The 21,110-nt window shown below is 41.6% G+C and overlaps 1 protein-coding gene across 1 annotated transcript in view; it reads left to right on the top strand.

Annotated features, from left to right (window-relative positions):
* ZSWIM8 (zinc finger SWIM-type containing 8) overlaps positions 1 to 17,314 on the top strand; it is a 104,165-nt gene extending 86,851 nt beyond the window's left edge. Inside the window, exons 16-26 of the mRNA XM_069980599.1 lie at positions 481 to 715; positions 1,001 to 1,150; positions 3,284 to 3,506; positions 3,603 to 3,892; positions 4,857 to 5,080; positions 5,225 to 5,698; positions 8,089 to 8,257; positions 9,738 to 9,911; positions 12,677 to 12,796; positions 13,160 to 13,338; positions 16,928 to 17,314. Coding sequence (XP_069836700.1) covers positions 481 to 715; positions 1,001 to 1,150; positions 3,284 to 3,506; positions 3,603 to 3,892; positions 4,857 to 5,080; positions 5,225 to 5,698; positions 8,089 to 8,257; positions 9,738 to 9,911; positions 12,677 to 12,796; positions 13,160 to 13,338; positions 16,928 to 17,131 — 2,442 coding nt within the window. The 3' untranslated portion in view covers positions 17,132 to 17,314. The remainder of the gene's footprint in view (positions 1 to 480; positions 716 to 1,000; positions 1,151 to 3,283; positions 3,507 to 3,602; positions 3,893 to 4,856; positions 5,081 to 5,224; positions 5,699 to 8,088; positions 8,258 to 9,737; positions 9,912 to 12,676; positions 12,797 to 13,159; positions 13,339 to 16,927) is intronic.
* Positions 17,315 to 21,110: the final 3,796 nt, after the last annotated feature.

Genomic DNA, 21,110 nt, shown 5'->3' with positions numbered 1-21,110 from the left:
ATCAATGCTGTGGGTGTGCTGTGACTCCGAGAAGCTCTGCACTTAGACTGTCAATCATACCAGTCTGGCCAGGAGAAGGACATGCTGAGCATGACTGAAATCTGAAATACTATAAGTGTTATTATAATGCCGGAATATGCTGTCATTAGCAAATTGTTTGGTATCTAACCGCTGGAATGCCCACCATCACGTCTATGCCCCTTCAGCCTCTACACAGGAGTGCAATGAGGCATGAACAAGGTGGAGCTGCCTGACCTATATAGTGCTGGGCTGCCGTATTTTACTTATGATATGTTCTATCCATTGTTGGAGCGTCTCAAACATACTAAGCAACGACATATCACAGCAATTTGTAATCATTTAAATTCATAAGAAAACCCTTTGAAACATGTAAACCTAGTCATTTACTTTGCTGAGATACTTTCTTGAGTAGTAAGTACTTACTTTATTAATCTTTGTCTTTCTGTCCTTAACATGCAGATATTGGACAAGCTGTTGGATCGTGAAAGTCAAACGCACAAACCTCAGACTCTGAGTTCCTTCTACTCTTCCAGTAAACCAACAACAGCCAGTCAAAAGTCTCCCTCCAAACATGCCTCACAATCCACAGCAGCTATTCTATTGTCTGGTAGCCCAGCTGCTCACCAGCAGCCAGGAGTGGCCACTACAGTCCATGGAGGGATTGCTGAAAACTTTTTGGAGAAGAACACGCAGGGTAGCTTACTCATCTTGCTGATTATTTATATTAATGTTACAGGTGTCTCTCAGCTTTGCACATGCTGATACTGCAATTTGCTATAAATACTGTGCTGCTCCCATATGTACAGTCAGTCTTTCCTTCCTATGAAGGGTCATTCAACAGCATGGTCTTTGACAGTGTGACATGAACCATGCCCTAGTCCATTAAATAGCCCATGCAACTGAGTATCCTAGTTGAAGAATTTATGAGGGGATTTACACTTTACCTGTATTTACACTACTGTGTGTGCCTTTGCTACAGATAGTTCCCAGAAATCAAGCAGTGAACCTGTGGAAGCACAAGTATACAAACAGGAAGGAAAAGTTCCAAGTCGCCTTGCATTAGGAAACAGAGGAGGATATAATGGGAGGTGTTGGGGTTCACCAGTCCGTCAGAAAAAAAAGCACACAGGTAATTGCTATTCACTTATATGTACTACAATGTATTTATTGTATTGTGCAGGTATCTTATTAGATGTTGCAATAATGATTTTAGTTAGATTACTTTAAATTAGTCTTATTTGTATCCATATTCTTGAGAGTAAATATTTTTCGGGTGGAAGGAAAGCTCTGGTGGCTCAATATTACAGTTAAAGTTAAATTTGTTAATTTAAAAAACTGATAAGGTAACCTAAGGATAGGTTATAGTTATTAGATTGGTGGGGTCCATTTCCCGGCATCCTCACCAGTTAGCTGATTAAAGTAGCTACCGTGCAGCTCTGTGACACTCAATAGATGGCATAAACAAACCACACATTAAAAAAAACTACATATATTGAGAGACAATTTGATAAATTTTGCGTAATTGAACCTGGTATAAAAGAGAAAGGTACAATAAGTCGTGATGAACTGTATGATCACACAACACTAAAATAAGGGCAAACTCCAACTGTATTGTTGCCACATTTTCCGATGTGTAACAGCAGCCACCCCTGTCACCGTGTGGCCCCAGCCCCAGAGCTCACCCCTGACTATGCCCCCTCACTCGTGTCGACGCTTACCGGCGGCAACCTTCCCCCCCGTCACCAGCGGCTCACTCACGCCGCTCACCCGCAGCAGCCGCCCCCAGCTGGGCTCATTTGCGGAACCTCCCGTCACCCGCGGCGGCGCTTACCGGCAACCGCCCTCCGCCCACACCCCCCCACCCTACCGCTGGTATTATTTGCGGCACAGGCGCACCCGCAGCGGCGGCACCCCCCGCACCCGGAACTCGCCCAGCCCGCGGCAAGCACCCCCAGATACAACCCCCCCCCGGTGACTCACCTGCTATTTCACTTAACTCTGCCGCATCACACAATCAACTCTACTATATCACACAATCATCTCTACTATATCACACAATCATCTCTACTATATCACACAATCAACTATGCTGCATCACACAATCAACTCTGCTGCATCACACAATCAACTCTGCTGCATCACACAATCAACTCTGCTGCATCACACAATCAACTCTGCTGCATCACACAATCAACTCTGCTGCATCACACAATCAACTCTGCTGCATCACACAATCAACGTTGCTGCATCACACAATCAACTCTGCTGCATCACACAATCAACTCTGCTGCATCACACAATCAACTCTGCTGCATCACACAATCAACTCTGTTGCATCACACAATCAACTCTGCTGCATCACACAATCAACTCTGCTGCATCACACAATCAACTCTACTATACAACTCACTCAACTCTATATCACTTGCTCAACTGCTATATCTTGTGGATATCAGCTCTGCTACATCATGTACCAATCAGACATAAGCATTGCATGATGGGAGATGTAGTTTTCTGGCCGGCGCCATGTTGGATATAGATCGGCTTTTTAAAAAACTTGTAACTATGGAACGGTAGCAGCTAGAAAGACAGGAGATGGCTGAAAATACTCAGGGGGACTTGGTGAGTAAGACTGGCTAGGTTTGGGAGCATTTTATTTTTTTAGCTCTTGGGGGGGGGGATACCCCTTTAACATTTTGTGCAGGCTTAGGACCCTTTTAGCAATGCGTATTTTTTTCAAAGCGTTAACGATTGCAGCATAGTTTGTTTGGCCTAGTAAGGTCATGGTAGTTGGCTGCACATTCCTGTTTACACGGGAAGATGTGTGGGTGATCAGCAATGATTTAATGCACCATACAAAAGATTTAAAATCTCTCATTCATTTGCTGGCCCTTTATACACTAAGGAACTTTTAGGGTGCCTTCACACCTAGCGAATCTGTCAGGTCCTTGCAGATCACTTTCACTACATACACGCAGCGGTCTGAACGACCGCTGCGTGTATGTAATTCTGCCGGCCCCTTAACCCCTTCAGCTGCCGCCCGGTCCTTCAGACCACTGCGTGTATGTAGTGAAAGTGATCTGCTAGGACCTACCCGGATCGCAGCGTAATTTACGCTGCAAGTCGCTAGGTGTGAAAGCACCCTTACAGATAGAATAGGCATCAAGCACACCGCAAATGATAAATTCCTTCCTACATTTTGTATGTATATACTGTACTAAAATTATATTTATTTCTATCTTTATGTATGTTTTTGTAACAGGAATGGCCAGCATTGACAGCAGTGCACCTGAAACTACATCAGACAGCTCCCCAACCCTTAGTCGACGACCACTGCGTGGAGGTTGGGGTGCTACTCCTTGGGGCCGTGGGCAGGACAGTGATAGTATCAGCAGCTCCTCAAGTGACTCTCTTGGATCATCATCATCCAGTGGGAGCAGGAGGGCAAGTGGTGGAGCTAGAGCCAAGACAGTAGAAGTTGGAAGGTAAGCTCACACATCTTGTTTAATAAAGTATACATACAGTTTTCTTTGTTACGCTAAAAATAACATTGTGGGTGAATGATTGTTTTACTTGACCAGGTACAAAGGGCGTCGCTTAGAGAGCCATGCTCCCCATGTTCCTAACCAACCCTCTGAAGCAGCTGCCCATTTCTATTTTGAGCTGGCCAAAACTGTCCTCATTAAAGCTGGTGGGAACAGCAGCACTTCCATTTTTACACATCCATCCTCCAGTGGTGGACACCAAGGGCCCCATCGCAACTTGCACCTCTGTGCCTTTGAGATAGGTCTCTATGCTCTGGGCCTGCACAATTTTGTGTCTCCGAACTGGCTGTCTAGAACCTACTCTTCACACGTCTCCTGGATAACTGGTGAGAGCTTATAAATGAGTCTATGTCATGTTTAACAATGGTCCTATGTTTTTTGAAAGTGGATGTGTAAATCTTCTGGTTAATATCTCAGTTATCGATGTGGGAGCATGCAGGATTAGAAGGTAAGCTAGAAGTTAGATAAAGCAAGGTATCATGTAGGATGTCACTAATATTAGATGTAGGGAAAAAAGTGAAAGATTTGGCTAACTATGAGATGCAAGATACTTTTTACAAATCCAAGGGCATCAAAACAGAAAGAGACAAGGCAGTGGTCAGTAAGTGAAGCAGGGTTTAGCAGTTACATACACCATACCAAGACATAACTAATAATGTATTCTCACTCTGTAGTTAGACTGATTCTACCTGTTTGCCAGCAGATGATGTACACTCTTTAAACAAAGAGAGATAGCAATGTTCCTCTAATAAATGGCATAAATTCTTCTTTGAGAACCTTACATTGTACAGTTTATACACCCCTTCACTGTGAAATGTTTTTTGTTTTTTTTACGTATTTGGTTTTCTCTTTGGTATAGCTGGGGTACAATGTTGGCACTAAAATCAGCTGCAGGATGAGGTTGATGAGGTTGGAGCAATATAGGCTGCAGGCAGGTGTGTGGGTGGCTGTAAGGAAAAGCCTTCTTCTATAGATGTCAGTGTAAGCAGGATCATGTGAGCAGACAGTCTCACACACAAGTTCCCTCCTACCATCTGTTCTCAGTGAAAGAATTGGAATACAAAGTGCTTCACAGGATAACCTTAGCTTAAGGCAACAAAAGTAGTAGACGACAGGATCTTTTTGCATCTTATCCTGTGACCCTGTTGGCCATCATATTGCACTACTAGATGGATTCTGTTGGTGTCTGCATTCTGGGAGCGGCAACAGCTTTTTCCATATCTCGTATTATCATGTCTTATGATGTCTATTATTTGTGTTTGTACCCACCAATCAATTTTTGGATTCCAGGACAGGCAATGGAGATTGGAAGTGCAGCTCTAAATATTCTCGTGGAGTGCTGGGATGGCCATCTTACTCCTCCAGAGGTCGCCTCTTTGGCAGACAGGGCTTCCAGAGCTAGAGATTCCAATATGGTTCGAGCAGCTGCAGAACTGGCCCTGAGCTGTCTCCCTCATGCACATGCCCTGAACCCCAATGAAATCCAGAGAGCTCTGGTGCAGTGCAAAGAGCAGGTATGTATAGCTTGGAGATGGGGGTATGATTAGGGTGGGAGCTCACAGTCTGCAGTTTTAATAGGACCTATTAATACATTAACTTGAGCCTAATACTAATGCTGTAAGGTATTTTAAGTTACTTCATATTGTTGTTTTTCTTAGGATAACCTGATGCTAGAGAAGGCCTGCATGGCAGTGGAAGATGCAGCCAAAGGAGGAGGGGTTTACCCAGAAGTCTTGTTTGAAGTGGCTCATCAATGGTATTGGTTGTATGAGCAAATGGTGGGTGGCACACCTGCACAAAGAGAAGGCGCTACTGGCTGCAGTACAGGAGGTGCTCGTTCTGTGCCCGAAGCAGTGCGTGGACTTACAGACAACAGGATAATACCAGATACCTCCACTGTAACTGTGGCAGCTGCGGTGACTGCTGCAACTGTGGTCCCAGTGATATCCGTGGGGTCAACAATCTACCAACAGCATACTGCAATGGCTCACGCCCACAGCCAGGGACTACACCCTTACACCACTCTACAAACACACATACCCACAGTGTGTAATCCACAGTACATTGGAATTCCTCGCCAGCAAATTCCACAGCCAACAGTCTTCCCAGTTCCTGGAACAATATACACACAGGTAAACATTAAAAGGGGGACAATCGCTAGTACCAAGTGCGAAAACCTCATATCCATAATTACATAAAGGCCAAACACACTCTTTAATACCAAAGCATTAAAAATAATTGCTGTGTTACTTCTGGTGTGGTTCTCAGATGGTAAGACAATGTTCCTGCCTTAATAACATGTTATATTTTAGCATTTGCTTTGAGTAAATTCCTCGGTTATACTCCAGTTAAACTTTGAAATGTTTATGGGATTGAAGGTTTGTCCCACAGTTAAATATTACACTGATAGTAGATTTCACAAAGAATCAACTTTTAATTGGAAACATTCCCCACTTGCCAACTGCCTGGTGACCTGAAGGGAAACTAACAACTAGTTTGCACATATAACCCACTGGTATGGGGCAATAGAGATAATGGCCCAGATTACATCATTACCTTTCTAATCCAGATCTGTTGCACCATTTTGGCTAAATATATAAATCAATTAATGTAGAAATGAGCTGGTTTGGTCCCCCAAGTGCACACCACTCTGCCAGCCTATGTAGCTTTAACGTCTAATAAATATTTATATGACTCATCTGCTGTGATGTATGTTGATCCCACATGCACAGTAACATTGCCCGGACACTGTACTGCTGATGTCGGGCACATGCAAGGGATCAGCAGATGCTGCTGCTAGGGATGTATTTTTTTTTTTCATTCCATTGCTACCTTCTCAAATACTGTATGCACATTGCTCAATACAGCACTTAACAGCTGAGCAGAAGCCATATGGCTTTCTTCTTCCTGTCCTAGCAAGTAAGTGATTGCTGGGAAGCTGTGGTGAGTTGCTGGGTCTCAGCAGACCCATAACATCTCTGCAGAGTGTGTTGGAGGCTGTATTGCACCTCTAACTTTTTCACCATTATCACAAAAAGAAAGAAACTAGTAGAATAAAATGTAGAAAAAATTAAAAGCATGTGTACCAAAGAAAAAAATGGCTGAAAAATATTTTTCAATGACCAACATAGAAGAAACATTATAGTTTCTAGGTTTGGTCTGAAAGTTTAAAAATGCGAAAGTGTCTTGATATGGCTAGCTTCACACGCCATCTTTTTTTGGCCATTTGACGTCCGTTTTTTTAGTCGTCTGCGGTTTTGAGGCCAAATAACGTCTGTTATTTTACAGTGACGTCCGTGATTTAAAAATAACAGACGTCATTTGGCCTCAAAATGACAGACGTTCAAAAAGACAGATGTCAAATTGCCAAAAAAGAAAGAGATTAGCTTTTGTGTGCTATGTACTTGTAATGGTGCCCCCTGGTAGCACTGGTTCAAAGAAACTGCTTATAGCTTTAAAATTCTTACTGCCTGGCCTACACTATGGGGGAGATTTATCAAACTGGGTAAAGTAGAACTGGCTCACTTGCAACCCTAGCAACCAATCAGATTCCACCTTTCATGCCTCGCAGACTCTTTGGAAAATGAAAGGCGACGCCCTTTGTATCTGGTCAATTCTACTTTGCACCAGTTTGATAAATCTCCCCCTATGTGTAAAGGTCCCCATACACTTTATATCTTTGCCAGCCATCAGGTTTCGCTGTCAGTATAAGGTGTATGAGGCTATCCTGATCGTCCACCAACAGATGATATCAGTGGAGATAGGGGTCAGTGTGATGGAAAATTACTGCCCAGTCCCTTTGTGCTAGAAGTGATAAAAGGATCCAGGTGGTCTGACTGACCTACTGAGCATGTGTGACCACAAGCTCTAGCACATTATGCCACATTCTAAAAGAGAACAGAAGGGGGCAATATAGCAAGTATGTTACAACAATATTATTTGTTGCAGAATTTTTACGTTTAGCTAGATGTAGCAGAGTTAATATTTCATCATGGGACATCCAAAAAATTGCATTAATATATGCTTGGTGAACAGTACAGCAAAACTTTTGACATTAACATAGATTTGGCCTCCCATTGCTGCATTTTCTATCTTCTTGAGGGACTGTCAACAAGATTTTGGCACATGGTTCAAGGCATTTGTGTCCATTCAGTCACAGGATAATGCTTGTCATCTGATAGCTCATCCCTAGACTGTTCCCTGGGAGTAAGGTACAGACCAAACTTGCTACAAAGTCTGTTCCGTTTTTTGTTTTTTTTTACCCTGAACTTCATTGTTACATTGACAGTTGTTACTGTGTTGTCATTTGTACTATTTCTTTGTCAGTGTATTATTTTCTGCTTACTCTTTAAAAGATTAGTTAAATGTTTTCTAGGGGGTTTTCCAATGCTACAAAAGTTGGGAAACTGGCAGAACACCATTTGTTATCAGTCTCACAACAGTAGTTATGAACATGGGAAGACATTGTAATGAATTAAATGTGATTGGCAGCTAAAGATTGTAATGTTTCTCTTCTTTGCAGGGTGTCCATCCAGCATTTATTGGAGCCCAGTATCCTTACACCGTAACTACTCCTTCTATCGCAGCGACAGCTGTGTCCTTTCCAGGGGCTCCTGTCCCTTCAATGACACAGATTGCTGTCCATCCTTATCATACAGAAGCAGGATTGTCGCTAACATCTAATGTAGCAAGTGAGTAAGCCCTAACGCCAAACCGTAACATGTAGAATAAACTTTACACTGCCACTGTGGTTATTGTGATCTTGTGTGCCTATACCACTAGGTGTCGCTATAATCCTTCACTGCATGGATGGTAAGTGCGAGAGATCTGTTGCTGTAGCAACAACACTTCAGATTCACTTTAGATACTGGCTGCAGAGGAAGTTATTGCTTGTTCTGCCGGAGAGTCTTGAGGCCATGTATCATGCCTTATCAGGACACAACAATTTGCCCAAGTATTTGTCTTGCATAATACAGTATAATTAAACCTGCTGTGAACATTTCATTTCTAGTTAGATTTTGCCCAGCTTATGCTGCATGTTTTACTTTTTTTCTTTTAAAGCAAAAGCTGTGATAAACAGGAAGAAGTTGTATTTAGCAGGGTTAAAGCTTTCTTATAAAGTGATATGATTGATGGCAGTTTGATCTGACACCTCCACTGATCCTGAGAATTATATACATAGATGTAATTACAGTATATACGTTTTTGTCCGGATCCTGTACTTACATTAGGGTAGATGCACACTATATATTTTTTCCATGGACATTTGCCAGCAGATTACAGTAACAGCAAGCAGATGTGAGCTCACCTTCACACAGCAGAAATTTTTCTGACTGAACCTGGGGTGTGGATTTTAATGCCGGTTTATGTTGCAGATCTGTGGATTTGCCCATTGAAATCAGTGGTGAAGGTAAAATCTGCAGTGAACCAATAGTAAATTTGCAACACATCCACTTCAAATTCCACCAAAATCTTAGCCGATTTACATACAGATTTGCTGTTAATTTTTCTTTAGCAAAACAGTCACAGAGCTTCTATAAAGCATTGGCAAAGGTATAGATAATCCAGTAACATGGCTTTTATAAAATGGGGACGAGGAACCCTATGGGGAATCCTTGATCCAACTGTGACCGTACCCTTTATGGTTAATATCACTGTACAGTACCTGGTATCAAGTACATTTCCCAGAATGCAGTTACAAGAACACATTGTGCAAATACTGAGACAGTAGAGAATACTTGGAGATTTCAGCTCTGCATTATTTTACATGTAAGGAAATGTATTTGCAAGTTACTCAATTTAATTTAAAGGGAATCTGTCAGCTGTGATCCAACCTCTACACTGTTAGATGGCTTAAAGTGCTGCAGGCTTAAATGCCTCCTCTCTCCCAATCGCATCTCTATCCCTAGTCGATTGACAGTGTAGACGATTGACAATGTAGAGATGTGTCACCTTGACCTAACAGCTATCTAACAGTGTCAGCATTATGGGAAGTCAATTGGTTTGGGCTGAAAAAAAATCTGCAAGGGAAATGTTATTTGTCTTGAGGTGGTACAGATTGGGTTTCTGGTAAGTTGTTTCCTGATCTGGGGTACTTTGGTTAGCATTAAATATGGGGAAAATATAGTATAAAAGTGACCTACAAGTAGAATGTCCCTTTCTTCATTCCAGTAGGGAGTGTTCATGCAGGAACTACATTTCCAGCAATCCCGGGCACCAACCTGACAACACTAACCACCCAACCCGCACAGCTGGTTACAGGGAGCTTCCCTACAGAGGATGAGCAGCACAGTCAGCCTGTCAGCCCACAAGGTTTGCACTACCTCCACTCTGCTTACCGTGTTGGTAAGTAAACTTTAGATGAAGCTGGGTTTTTCTTCCAGGATGCATTTAATGTTATATTTTAATTTTTTTTTTACACACACCACCTTTACATAATGCACCAGTGCAAATAGTTACATCATATCTTCTATTGTGTTTTAAACAATACCCTGAGTATAATTAAATTACAGGAATAAGGGATATCGACATTTACATGAATTACTAAAATGTTATGATGAGGCACTGTATGTATAACTAGCATCAGTCTATTGTATTCATTATCAAATGTTATGTAGTATGATTATCACATACACTTTGTCCAGAAAAATGTTCCATTAAAGGGAATCGGTTAGCTCTATATCATGCTCAAGTGTCAAGAAGGCAGTACCGAGCCAGCTACACCACCTCCCTACCCTACCCCTTCCTGCTTTGATGAGATTGACATACAGGGACAGGGCTCAGTGCTGGAAGACGAGCCCTGTAAGTCATTCATTCAAGACATAGAGGGGTGGGAGAGAAAGAAGGCATGCTGCGGCTAGGCAATGCATCTTTGAACCCTGAGCAAGATGGAGAGGTGACAGATTTCCTTCTAGTCCTGCTGACCTCTTTTTTTTTTCCTGGAAATGTTTTAAGGAGTTGGATATTCTCATTTTGCTTGTTAATAGGGTGTATGATACTGTCCGCATGCATTGGACTGACACCCTCTTGCCAGCAAGAATGCTAATGGCCAGTTGGTCCATATATTTCCAGGAGGAGTAACGAATGAACAGCAAGAATTTATGCCCAAGTGTTTTCACTTCATCGGGCAGACTAATATTCATTAAGACAGACGTACAAGAGCTGACTGGTCCTCTTTCAGGATCCAAGTAATGTTATCCTGAATTAGTAACTCCCCTTCAAGTACACCAGAATATATGTGGCAATTGCATCTTTCTTTTTTGGGGTTTAGGTGCTTGTAGTCCATGAAATCAGCTCTTCCTCCATTGACTCCTGGCTGGACTAGTGATGTGCTTTGGCTTATATTTGGCAGCAACCAGAATGAATTGGGCTGCAATGTAAGGGCATAAATAAGTGAAAATTAGTGCTTGCTTGTGGTGCCTTCACAACAATACATTAAATGCCCTGTTATCGGCCATACATCCCCTGTTTAGACAAAGAGATGTGTGGCCTATGAGGATGGGCTGTAGAAAAGAGCAATAGAGAGATGGTCATTGGCAAACTTTAGACAAGGCCAGAGATGTGCTGGCATAAGCAGGGGGACCTTGCAACTCTTGCAGGATTTTATGACGGCGTAGTGTGTTACTAACGTTAATCTTTGAAACAATGGTCCCAGCTCTCTTCTGGTCATTGACCAGGTCCTCCTGTGTAGTTGTTGCCTTCTTACCAAGCAGCTTGCCTATTGTACTGTAGCCCATCCCAGCCTTATGCAGGTCTACAATTATGTCCCTGTTGTCCTTGGACAGCTATTTGGTCTTGGCCAAGGTGAGAGAGGTTGGAGTTTGATTGCTTGAATGTTTTTTTATACAGATAACACGTTCAAACAGGCGCAGAGTAGGAGGAGCGTCTTAAAGACAAACTAACAGACTAAAAGACAAAAAAAAAATTTACTTTTTTTATTGCATATCTGCGGTACAGTAGTATTGTTTCGACCAGTATAGGTGTCTTTATCGAGCAAGACCTATATTGGTCAAAACATTGCTACTGTATCACAGATATGCAATAAAGTGTTTGGATTTTTGCTAGCTCACTGGATTGGATTCCTTTGGCTTTTAGTCCAATTTCAGGATTGTCAGTTTATGCAGCATGCATCTCAAGGATTGCTAACAGACTCTCTACCACAGTGCTGTTGGAGTATGTTTCTCTGTGATCTTATAGAGACCTTTTAAAGGTTTTGATTGGTCGGGTCTGAGTGTTCAGACAGCAACAAATCAGGACGAGTCAGTAGAAGTCATGCTCAGCACATTCTTCTCCCGGCTCTGCATCATGTGTGAGACGGTCTTATAATGGCAGTTCCACTGATTACTCAAGGCCTGCACAGTGAAACCCTGATCAATTTAAAAAAAATAAAAAAAAAATGTTGACATGTTTCTCTAACATGTCAAAAGTTTTTTTTTCTGGCGACAGGTATACCTTAAAATACAAACCATCTGATTTTCTGGAATTACATTGTTTTTTCAATTAGATTCTGTCTTTCACAGTTGAAGTGTATCTACAGTAAAAATTACAGACCTCTCCATTCTTTGTATGTGGGAAAATTGCTAAATCGGCAGTGTATCAAATACTTATTTTCCCCACTGTATGTATGTATGTATGTATGTATGTATGTTTATTTATTTTGCAGTGCTCCTCATCTGAAATTTAAGTCTACATTATAGCATATAAATCGTATGGCCCAACAGGTTCCCTCTTTCTTGCACAGATTCTGTCTAAAATTAGATCTCCTTCTAGCAACCCATTTTGTATCTTGTATAGAGCTAAACACTATATACAATATAGAAAATAAACAGTAGGAAACCATTACTTATGAAAATGATTCTAAGAATATATTATTATAAGGTGCAAGGTACTAGCGGCACTGAGATTTGCATCACATTATGCCAAAGGGCAATACCTGCCATTATACATACCATACAGTACAGCTACAAATATTATGAAAATGGGCTTGTTGGATACATAATGCACATTCCTTGTATAATGTGCTAGTCTGATGGGATCTTGGATTCAGTTTGGCATTGCTAAAATTGTACTGTTCATTGTTTTGTGTATTTAACAAACAACTTTTCCCCCAGGAATGCTGGCACTAGAGATGTTGGGTCGAAGAGCCCACAATGACCACCCCAACAACTTCTCCCGAAGCCCCCCATACACTGAGGATGTCAAGTGGTTGCTGAGTTTAGCCTCCAAGCTAGGTAAGTCTAGGTTCCAATAATGGATTAGCAGACTTTATGACTACTATCCTGTGGTCTATACAACTGAACACCATGAATAGCAATCATCTTCGATTGCTAAAGTGTTTTTTCCCCATAATGAGACTAAGTTTATTCATCCACTGCTAACTGACCTTTACAGAAGATGCATGTAGTTGATAGCAGGGGCTTGTTGACCAGAATTAAATGACAATTGTGCATCCTGTTGTCTTTTATAATACAAGAACATACTCCTCATTTTTCCAATCTTGGCTCTTGAGATTTCATTATATGTGTCTGTCTCTCTCTCTATAAAATATTTTTATTTTATTTATTTATTTTTTATTCACTTCTGACTTTCCACAGGAGTGAATTATGTCCATCAGTTCTGTGTTGGAGCCGCAAAAGGTGTGCTGAGCCCATTCGTACTACAGGAGATAATTATGGAGGCTTTGCAACGTCTTAACCCTGCCCACATCCATAACCACCTGCGTACCCCTGCCTTTCATCAGCTGGTACAGCGCTGTCACCAGTCTTACTTGCAGGTAACAGTATTGCTAAGAGTGGAAATGGCATGTATGAAACCAACATGAAGGCTGAGCGGAAATAGTTACTGTGTGCCGATTAGAAGTATGTCACCCCAGTGTCTTGGACTATCCAACGTAACAAGCTAAATGAATGGCACCGTGGTTGACCATTGTATGGACATCTGTATCTATGTTACTCGTATCGTTGTGTTGATAGACTACAATAATGATAGGGCTAATGAAGCTAGTAAGCTAAGCCTAGAGTAGGCCGTCTGGTGTGGGCGTCCCCTGAGCCGGGCGGGACTAACCCTACACGCCTAGGGTACCTGGATAGTGGTGGATTTGTGATAAGGTGTATGGCAGTGTGAAGGGCTGTGACCTGTATAGTATTAGACCATATATATTCTGTATACACTAGGTTATATGAGCTGTCTTGAGGTCTCCAATACACTAGGTTGTGTGAGCTGTCTTGAAGTCTGGTTTATTTCTTGAAGTCAGCCCAAGGGGGTTATGGGCTGTTTCTTGACCCTGTGTTCCAACACGTTTCCCCCAGCAGGTGGCGCTGGGTTCCTCTGGGAAGTAGTGGGTCAGTCGCATATGTTGGTGCATCAGACATCAGGAGGGTAGGACACTGATTTGTTCCAGTTCCAATGGCCCTATAGAGTTGATATGCGCTATAACTTGCGGTAAGGAGTCACGGTCTCTATCAGAAAAGTCTACTCCAGGAAGTCTTGTGGTGTAAGAGATCCTTTCCCACATGGCTGGTTTGTTTGTATATCCCGTCAAATGAATAGGGATACAATGATGAGGTGGTGGAGATCTCGTCTGTGTTTAGTATGCCAGCTCCATAAGGAAAGTATGTATGCATACAGAGCGTCCCCAGGGTAGCAGGGTCAGGCCACGAGGTAATGGTCCCGTTGCTCTATGTACTATAACAATTAACAATAGTCCAGGTGCTTCTAGGCTTGTTATGGTAGCCTAGATGAGATAGGCAGCGGAAAGTTGGTATAGTCGGAGCTGCATGGTGTGGATTTCTGGTCAGCGGTCTGGTGCTGGAGGTAGCACCCGAGTGGAAATGGTTAAACTCTTAAATTATTCAAAAAATATTGGGATGACCTCAGTAATATTGTGTATTTTGTCTTCTAAGGGCCCTATTACACAGGCTGATTACACTGGTATACATCAATTTTGCTGACTACAAGATACCATGTGATCTTTATGTATTTTCAAGTGGTGAATCCAAAAGTAACATCTGTTTCCTCCAGTCACGTCCAGTTTTTCTGCAAAACGCTGTTTACTAGTAAACTTTTGCAGTTATAACGTATCGTGGTAAATACTTGAAATCAAAGTATTTTAGGAGTGATACCTTTATTGGCCAACAAAACGTTATAGCGGTTATAACGTAACATTATATATAATTCTTTGAAAAAGCTTAGAGTGAAAAAAGATAAGTGTGCAGACAGATATGCAGTAGGTATAACTAAATGGAAGAATACATAAGTAGTTTCAAACTGCTGATGTCGGCATTTTGTGGCTCTATAGATTTATGGAACATAGATATCAGGGCAGATAGAACACAAACATGATGGCAGACTACTGCTGGTGTTTACACCATGACAACCCTGATCATAACTATTCCAGGGCATCCAAAAAAGAAATTGCGGAGGGGAGATCCCTTCATCTTACCTGGCCATGCCTCAGAGTTGCACTATAAATAATTATATAAATATGAACAGCGCTCCATAGTGTAGAAATCAAGCAGAAGGGTATCAGGAAAAAGAGAAAATGGAGATTGTCACCTGATTGTGTTGTGCAAATACAAGGCACAACACTCGACCACAGCAGGAATATTAACCGCAGCCACTCCCAGGAAACCACAATGGGATAGTAACAGCAACAGAATCTTCCACTCCACAACTGGGTCCCACGGGCGCAGGTCCCAGGTGAAAAAGCAAGGCAAAATAAAGTACTAAAAAACGACAGCACGTTTTAGGGTCGCACCGATCTCTTTTTTAAGTGTCTGGTCAGACACTTGAGAAAGGGATCGATGTGATCCTGAACCGCCTTGTTGTTTTTTATACAAATTTTTAGTACTTTATTTTGCCTTGCTTTTTTACCTGGACCTGCGCCCGTGGGACCCAGTTGTGGAGTGGAGGACTCTGGTGCTGTCAGAGTCGCAATGACACTGATCCTGGCTCAGCAATTAGCAAAAATATTTAGGTCAGCAGAATTTTGAATTTCAAATGTAGACCAGTGTTATCATATGAAAAATTATATTATAAAAATTATATCATTCAAATTTAACGATACTGTTTTTCCGTGTGTATGCAGGCAACAATCAAAAAAATGTTTGTGTGTCAATGATCGCATCTTTTAAGCTGACCATAAAATCCTTCTTAATCGTTTGCTAATCTTCGTGTATGCACACATTGTTCCTCCTTTTGCTGGGATCAGATGAAGTAAACAATCATAGTAACAATACCACTATCGTTCTGTGTGTTGTCGTGAACAATTTCAGCTTATTTGCAATTGTTTATTGGCGAAAATGACAAATCGCTTTGTCCAATAGGACTCTTCCCAATTAACTGCTGGAGAGTGCTATTTACATGCAGCCCAATGAGACCAATTCATATAAACTGAATTCATTGTATGCGGTTTTACATGTGACTCCCACTGATACTTTTGTGAGGGGTGTATACTGTGGAGCACTGAAAGCTACGCAGTTTATGTAACTTTCAAGTTGTGGAAACAGAATAGCTCTTGGTGCCATGCTTTTGTCGTTTTCAGCCACCTGGCCAGGCCAGGAGGGCACACTCAGTTTTAAAAAATAAGTACATGTCCCAGAGGAGGGAGCTGCATGTTAGCTCCCCTACCCTCCTCCTTTTTTCTGCTCATCCCTTCCTTAGTATGCGGCCTATTGACTTGTACCAAGCCCCTATTACAAGGGGCGACTATGAGGAACAAACAAGTGATGTCAGCACTCGTTTGGTTCCTGCCGCTATTACACTGATAATCGTTCCGTGTAATGGGGGCCTTTACTCTCTCTGAGAAGGTCATCATCCTTTGCGATGTTTATCCCTGTAAGCTATTAGTCTTTTTAGTTTTTGACTGTAGACATTACAGCCCTATTGTTTGCCACTGGATGGACTATTAGCCTTGCTTACTGGTAAGTATGAAGCTGTAGCCAATTATGATACATCATTTCAAGAGCGCATCTATGTAGTTTCATGGGGAGTGTTTTCACAGTTACATCTATGTCATTATTTTACTGCAGAAACAACATTAACAGCGTGTTACTTCTCTTTTTTCTGGGAAAGTGACCTGTGTAGTAAATGACAATTAAAAAGGTTATTTAGGAAGTTTCTCAGTATTAAGTCTTAAATGAAAGATTAGATTTAGGGTCAATGTTTTTCCCCTTTCACGAGAACATGACCTATTAAAGTTTTTAATGATGACAGTGACATCGCTAGTGCCGTTCTGTGGCTGCTTGTTGTGAATCTTCTGTCTGGTAAGGCTGTTAGGAGCACTGGGGGAGGGTGCTAACGTATCAGGGCAGATCTACCAGGATAATAGTTATTGTTAGTAATGTGTTTCTGTTTTCCTGCAGTACATCCACCATCGTTTAATACATCTTAACCCGGCAGACTATGACGACTTTGTAAACGCCATTCGCAGTGCAAGGAGTGCATTCTTCCTCACCCCTTTAGGAGCCATGCAGTTTAATGACATTCTACAGAATCTGAAGAGAGGTAAACAAACCAAGGAGCTGTGGCAGCGGGTCTCCCTGGAAATGGCCACCTATTCTCCATGACCCTAAAAGAGACATTTATTTCACCGTTTGAGTAGCATACTACATGGCTTCCACCTGCAGGACTTTGGCAATAGGACAAGACACCACTGCAGGCTCAAGTCTAGATGGTTACTCTACAACAGTTGAAATGGCAAACCAGCTCAGCAATGAAACACATTGGTCTGATTACAGCTGTATAAACTATTTGTACAAGGTTGGATTTTTTTTTTTAATATATAAAAATATATACACTATTTTAGTTAATACATTACAGATCACATGTCTGATGTGTCATTCCTTATATAACACAACCCAGGTTGCCCTCCCCTCTCCCGGCTTTGATGTTTATTGGCTGGACTTTACTAAGGGCTTATTTACAGGCCCTGGATGGGGAAGCCCTGTGATGGAAGGTTTCCCCCGCACAGCATGATGTATCAATATCATGCCGGGAGCAGGGAAACTTTTTGAATCTCTGTGGGGCTGTAGTGACAGAGCCACAGAGATTTAAAGAGTTTCCCTGCTCCCGGCATGTATTGATACATCATGCTGTGTGGGGGAAACCTTCCATCACAGGGCTTCCCCATCCATAGGGCCCGTAATTTATGAGATGTGTAAATAAGCCCTAAAGGTCTGCTTATTGTTTGTTACATAGGATTGATTTCTTTTTGCTTAGTGTATGTTTGTCTTCCTTATGTTCTGTTATATGCAAAATATTTATTTTGGCTTTCTTTTTGACATGTGTATTTTGTATCCCTTCCATCATTACAAACATCAGAATTAAACAACCCATCTCCCCACTAAGAAGCCTTTAAGGCATATGTAAAACATGGTCCTGTGTCTCCTTAAGGGATTGGTATGTGTTTTAAAGTTACAAAGGGGAATGTCATTTGCCAAGTGGGAAATTTAAGTGTGAATGTTCTGCATCATTTCAAAGCAGAATATCCTCCTTCAGTTTTCTTTTCCTGGTAGATACATGGAATTGTCTTATTTTTGTTTCCAAATTAAAAGGAAAATATTCTTTACACCAAACCTGTCGTAATATTAATGTTGTTTTCTTTCTTATAAACACCACCCCCAGCAAAAACATTAAAGGGAACTCTCCTGCTGCTAGAACGACAAGTCATCAGATTGGTTCCCAGTGGCTTCTGCCTGCCTAGATAGATCTCTGTACCCGAACAGGGAAGGATCTCTAAATCAAGGCTAGTCAGGCAGGGAAAAGCTGCCAGGTACCACCCTGATGACTCAGGTCAGGTAAGCATGAAAGTGGTGACAGGTTTCCTTTTAAAAGCACAACAAATTTTGATTACTCTTAGAGGGAACCTGTTTCATTAAAATGTTATGTGATCTGTAGGGCGTAGCAATACATATAGTTTTATACAAAAAGATTTGGCATAACCTGTAAACGTGTTTTTTTTATTGCATATACTGAGGTTAGAAAGTCCAGTGGGTAGCCTTAGGCCTTATTCACATATTCCGTAAATGTGTCTGATTGTGGATCTGCATTTACGGCAGATTTAGGACACAGATTTTTTTTTTTTATTGGGCTATTCAAACTGTCAGAAGTTTTACGGACCTGCAATCTGTGCAGCAAAATAATAGGACATGTCCTAGTATTGGCCGTAATTGCGGCACAGATTCACCCTATCGGAGTCTGTGGGAGTGTCTGATTTTTACAGAAGAAATGTCCGCAAAAATACAGACCCCCTTAATTTCATGGATGAAATTAGATGTGTAATAAATAAATATTAGTGTGTGTATAGGAGAACAAAATGTGCCGTTTTTAGTAAAGTCATTTACATCCCTATACAGTTTTTCTTCCCCATAGATCTATTCACTCCCTGCCAGTACTAATGGGACTGATTAGGTGACTGCCTTTGAATTTGAGCTTGAGTTACCCAAAACTGGTGGGTCTTAAAGTGACTCTGTATCTTTCCCCCAAAACCACTTGTACCTTCAGATAGCTGCTTTTAATCCAAGATCTGTTCGGCAGGTGATGCAGTTATTGTCCTAAAAAACAACTTTTAAACTTGCAGCCCTGTGCTCTCCGTCCCTCCTCCCCACCCTCTTTTCTATTACTCTGCAGTGAAAACTTCACAGGTGCCTTAACAAGCCCATGTGCCGTGTTCTCACAGGTGATGAATGGTAGAAAATCTGCCTGGAGCATTCCAAAGGAGATGGAGGGACAGAGAGCTTGTGCCAGCCTAATGCATGCACGCTTTAGGCCACGGCCAATGGGCTGCAAGTTTAAAGGTTGTTTTTGAGGACAATAACTGCTTCACCTGGCGAACGGGCCCCAGGACAGATCTTGGATTAAAATCAGCTATCTGAAGGTACAAGCGGTTTGGGGGGGGGGTCACATTGTCGCTTTAAAGGGGAACTATCAGCAGGTTAAACAAATCTAACCTGCTGTTAGCTCCCTATTGCGCACGGGGCACTGAAGATGAAGTCTCTTACCTTCATCCTTGGCCCCATTCCTGTGCAGTTTTAATTTAGTGCTCTGTCCAGTAAGGCTGTTTGGAGCGCTGCCAATCTGCCCCTTCTCTCTGGTGGCCCAAATATGCCTATAATATGAAGAGCTCATTAAAAGCTGTGTAATGCTTTATTTCCCTTATGGTGGTTCTGCATTGAGCCGAAACAGGACACTGCTTGCTTGCAAGATACCATTGTTTCAAGGATTGGCTTTTTTTTTTATATTAGGGGATTTTTATCCATGTAAATTAATGTAGATCTAAAGCACTGCTTTATGTGACAAGGGGTTGTATGTAAAAGCATACAGATCTGAAAATGTACACTGAACAGTCATATCATTAAAGGTGTTATCCAGCCTTATAAAACTGATGGCCTATCCTAAGGATAGGATATCAATTTTATATCAACAGGGGTTCAACCTCTAAGACCCTTGCTGTTTAAAGGGACCATACATATCTTAGCCTTTTTTCTCAGTGTTTACTAGCACACAAGTACCTGCTTTAATATTCTTTTAGTAGCAATGTCCCATTCATGTCTACAAAGTAATGCTGTAGTACTGCAAACTAGTGTAAGTGGCATCAGAAGGCAGCTTTAAAGGGGTTTTCCCAAATTATTATTATTTTTTAAAAGCAGCCACTCCCTGCAGCCTACATCAATATACTGTACTTACACTCCTGAAAAAAAAAAACTGTTGTGCCAATGTATCATATCACTTGTAACCTCCTGTATACCCAGCATGTGGACAAGGGGCCTAGCAATTCCCAGCCCAGTTTATGGGATGCCACAAGTCATAAAACAAGAAAATAGCCGCATTAACGGAAGTGTTAGTATATACTTATTTGATCTCAGCATCAAAAGGGGATAGCTTATTAAAACCGTAATGAATGTGAAAAGCTTTCTCCTGAATATATATTTTACATCACAGATCTGAACCGTCCTTAGTATTAAAATCAATGGACCTTTTGAATAAATATACACCCAAAAGGGCCATCTTTGACCTAGAACTAGAATAATGTTCCAATGGCAGTTGTTGCAATGACGGCAGTTGTAACATGCTAAACTACAGCCATATTTTAAATTCAAATGATGGTTGTTATTTAACAGCATGTCAACATGGCCTTAGGCAGCGGATTTCACTCTGCGAATTTGCAGCAAAATCCACAGCAGATCCCTTGCCTGTCATTTTGAATGACACATAGGTTAAATCGGTGAATGACTGTTTACATGGAACGATCTGCAAATTTTTTTTACGAACAACGATTTAAAGAGAACCAATCACCTGATATTAACTGTCCCTATAATAAAAGATTCTCTCTCCCTAAGTCTATTCCTGAAGATTCAGACTGCCTGTGCAGTCTGTATCTTATGCTTTTAACTAATCCTGTATAGCGGAGAAGTAAGGCTGGGGGCGGCCATCTTGATGACGTCAGTGGTGCGTTCCAGCGCTGGAACGCAAGGGACGTAATCAAGATGGCGCCCGGCTTTACTGCACCGCTACAGAGGACTGGGTAAAGTATAAGATACAGACTGC

Source organism: Dendropsophus ebraccatus, chromosome 8 (assembly GCF_027789765.1).
Source record: "Dendropsophus ebraccatus isolate aDenEbr1 chromosome 8, aDenEbr1.pat, whole genome shotgun sequence".
Classification (NCBI taxonomy): Eukaryota; Metazoa; Chordata; class Amphibia; order Anura; family Hylidae; genus Dendropsophus; species Dendropsophus ebraccatus.
Note: the sequence above shows the minus strand (reverse complement) of the source record. Positions and strands in the feature narration are given on the sequence as shown.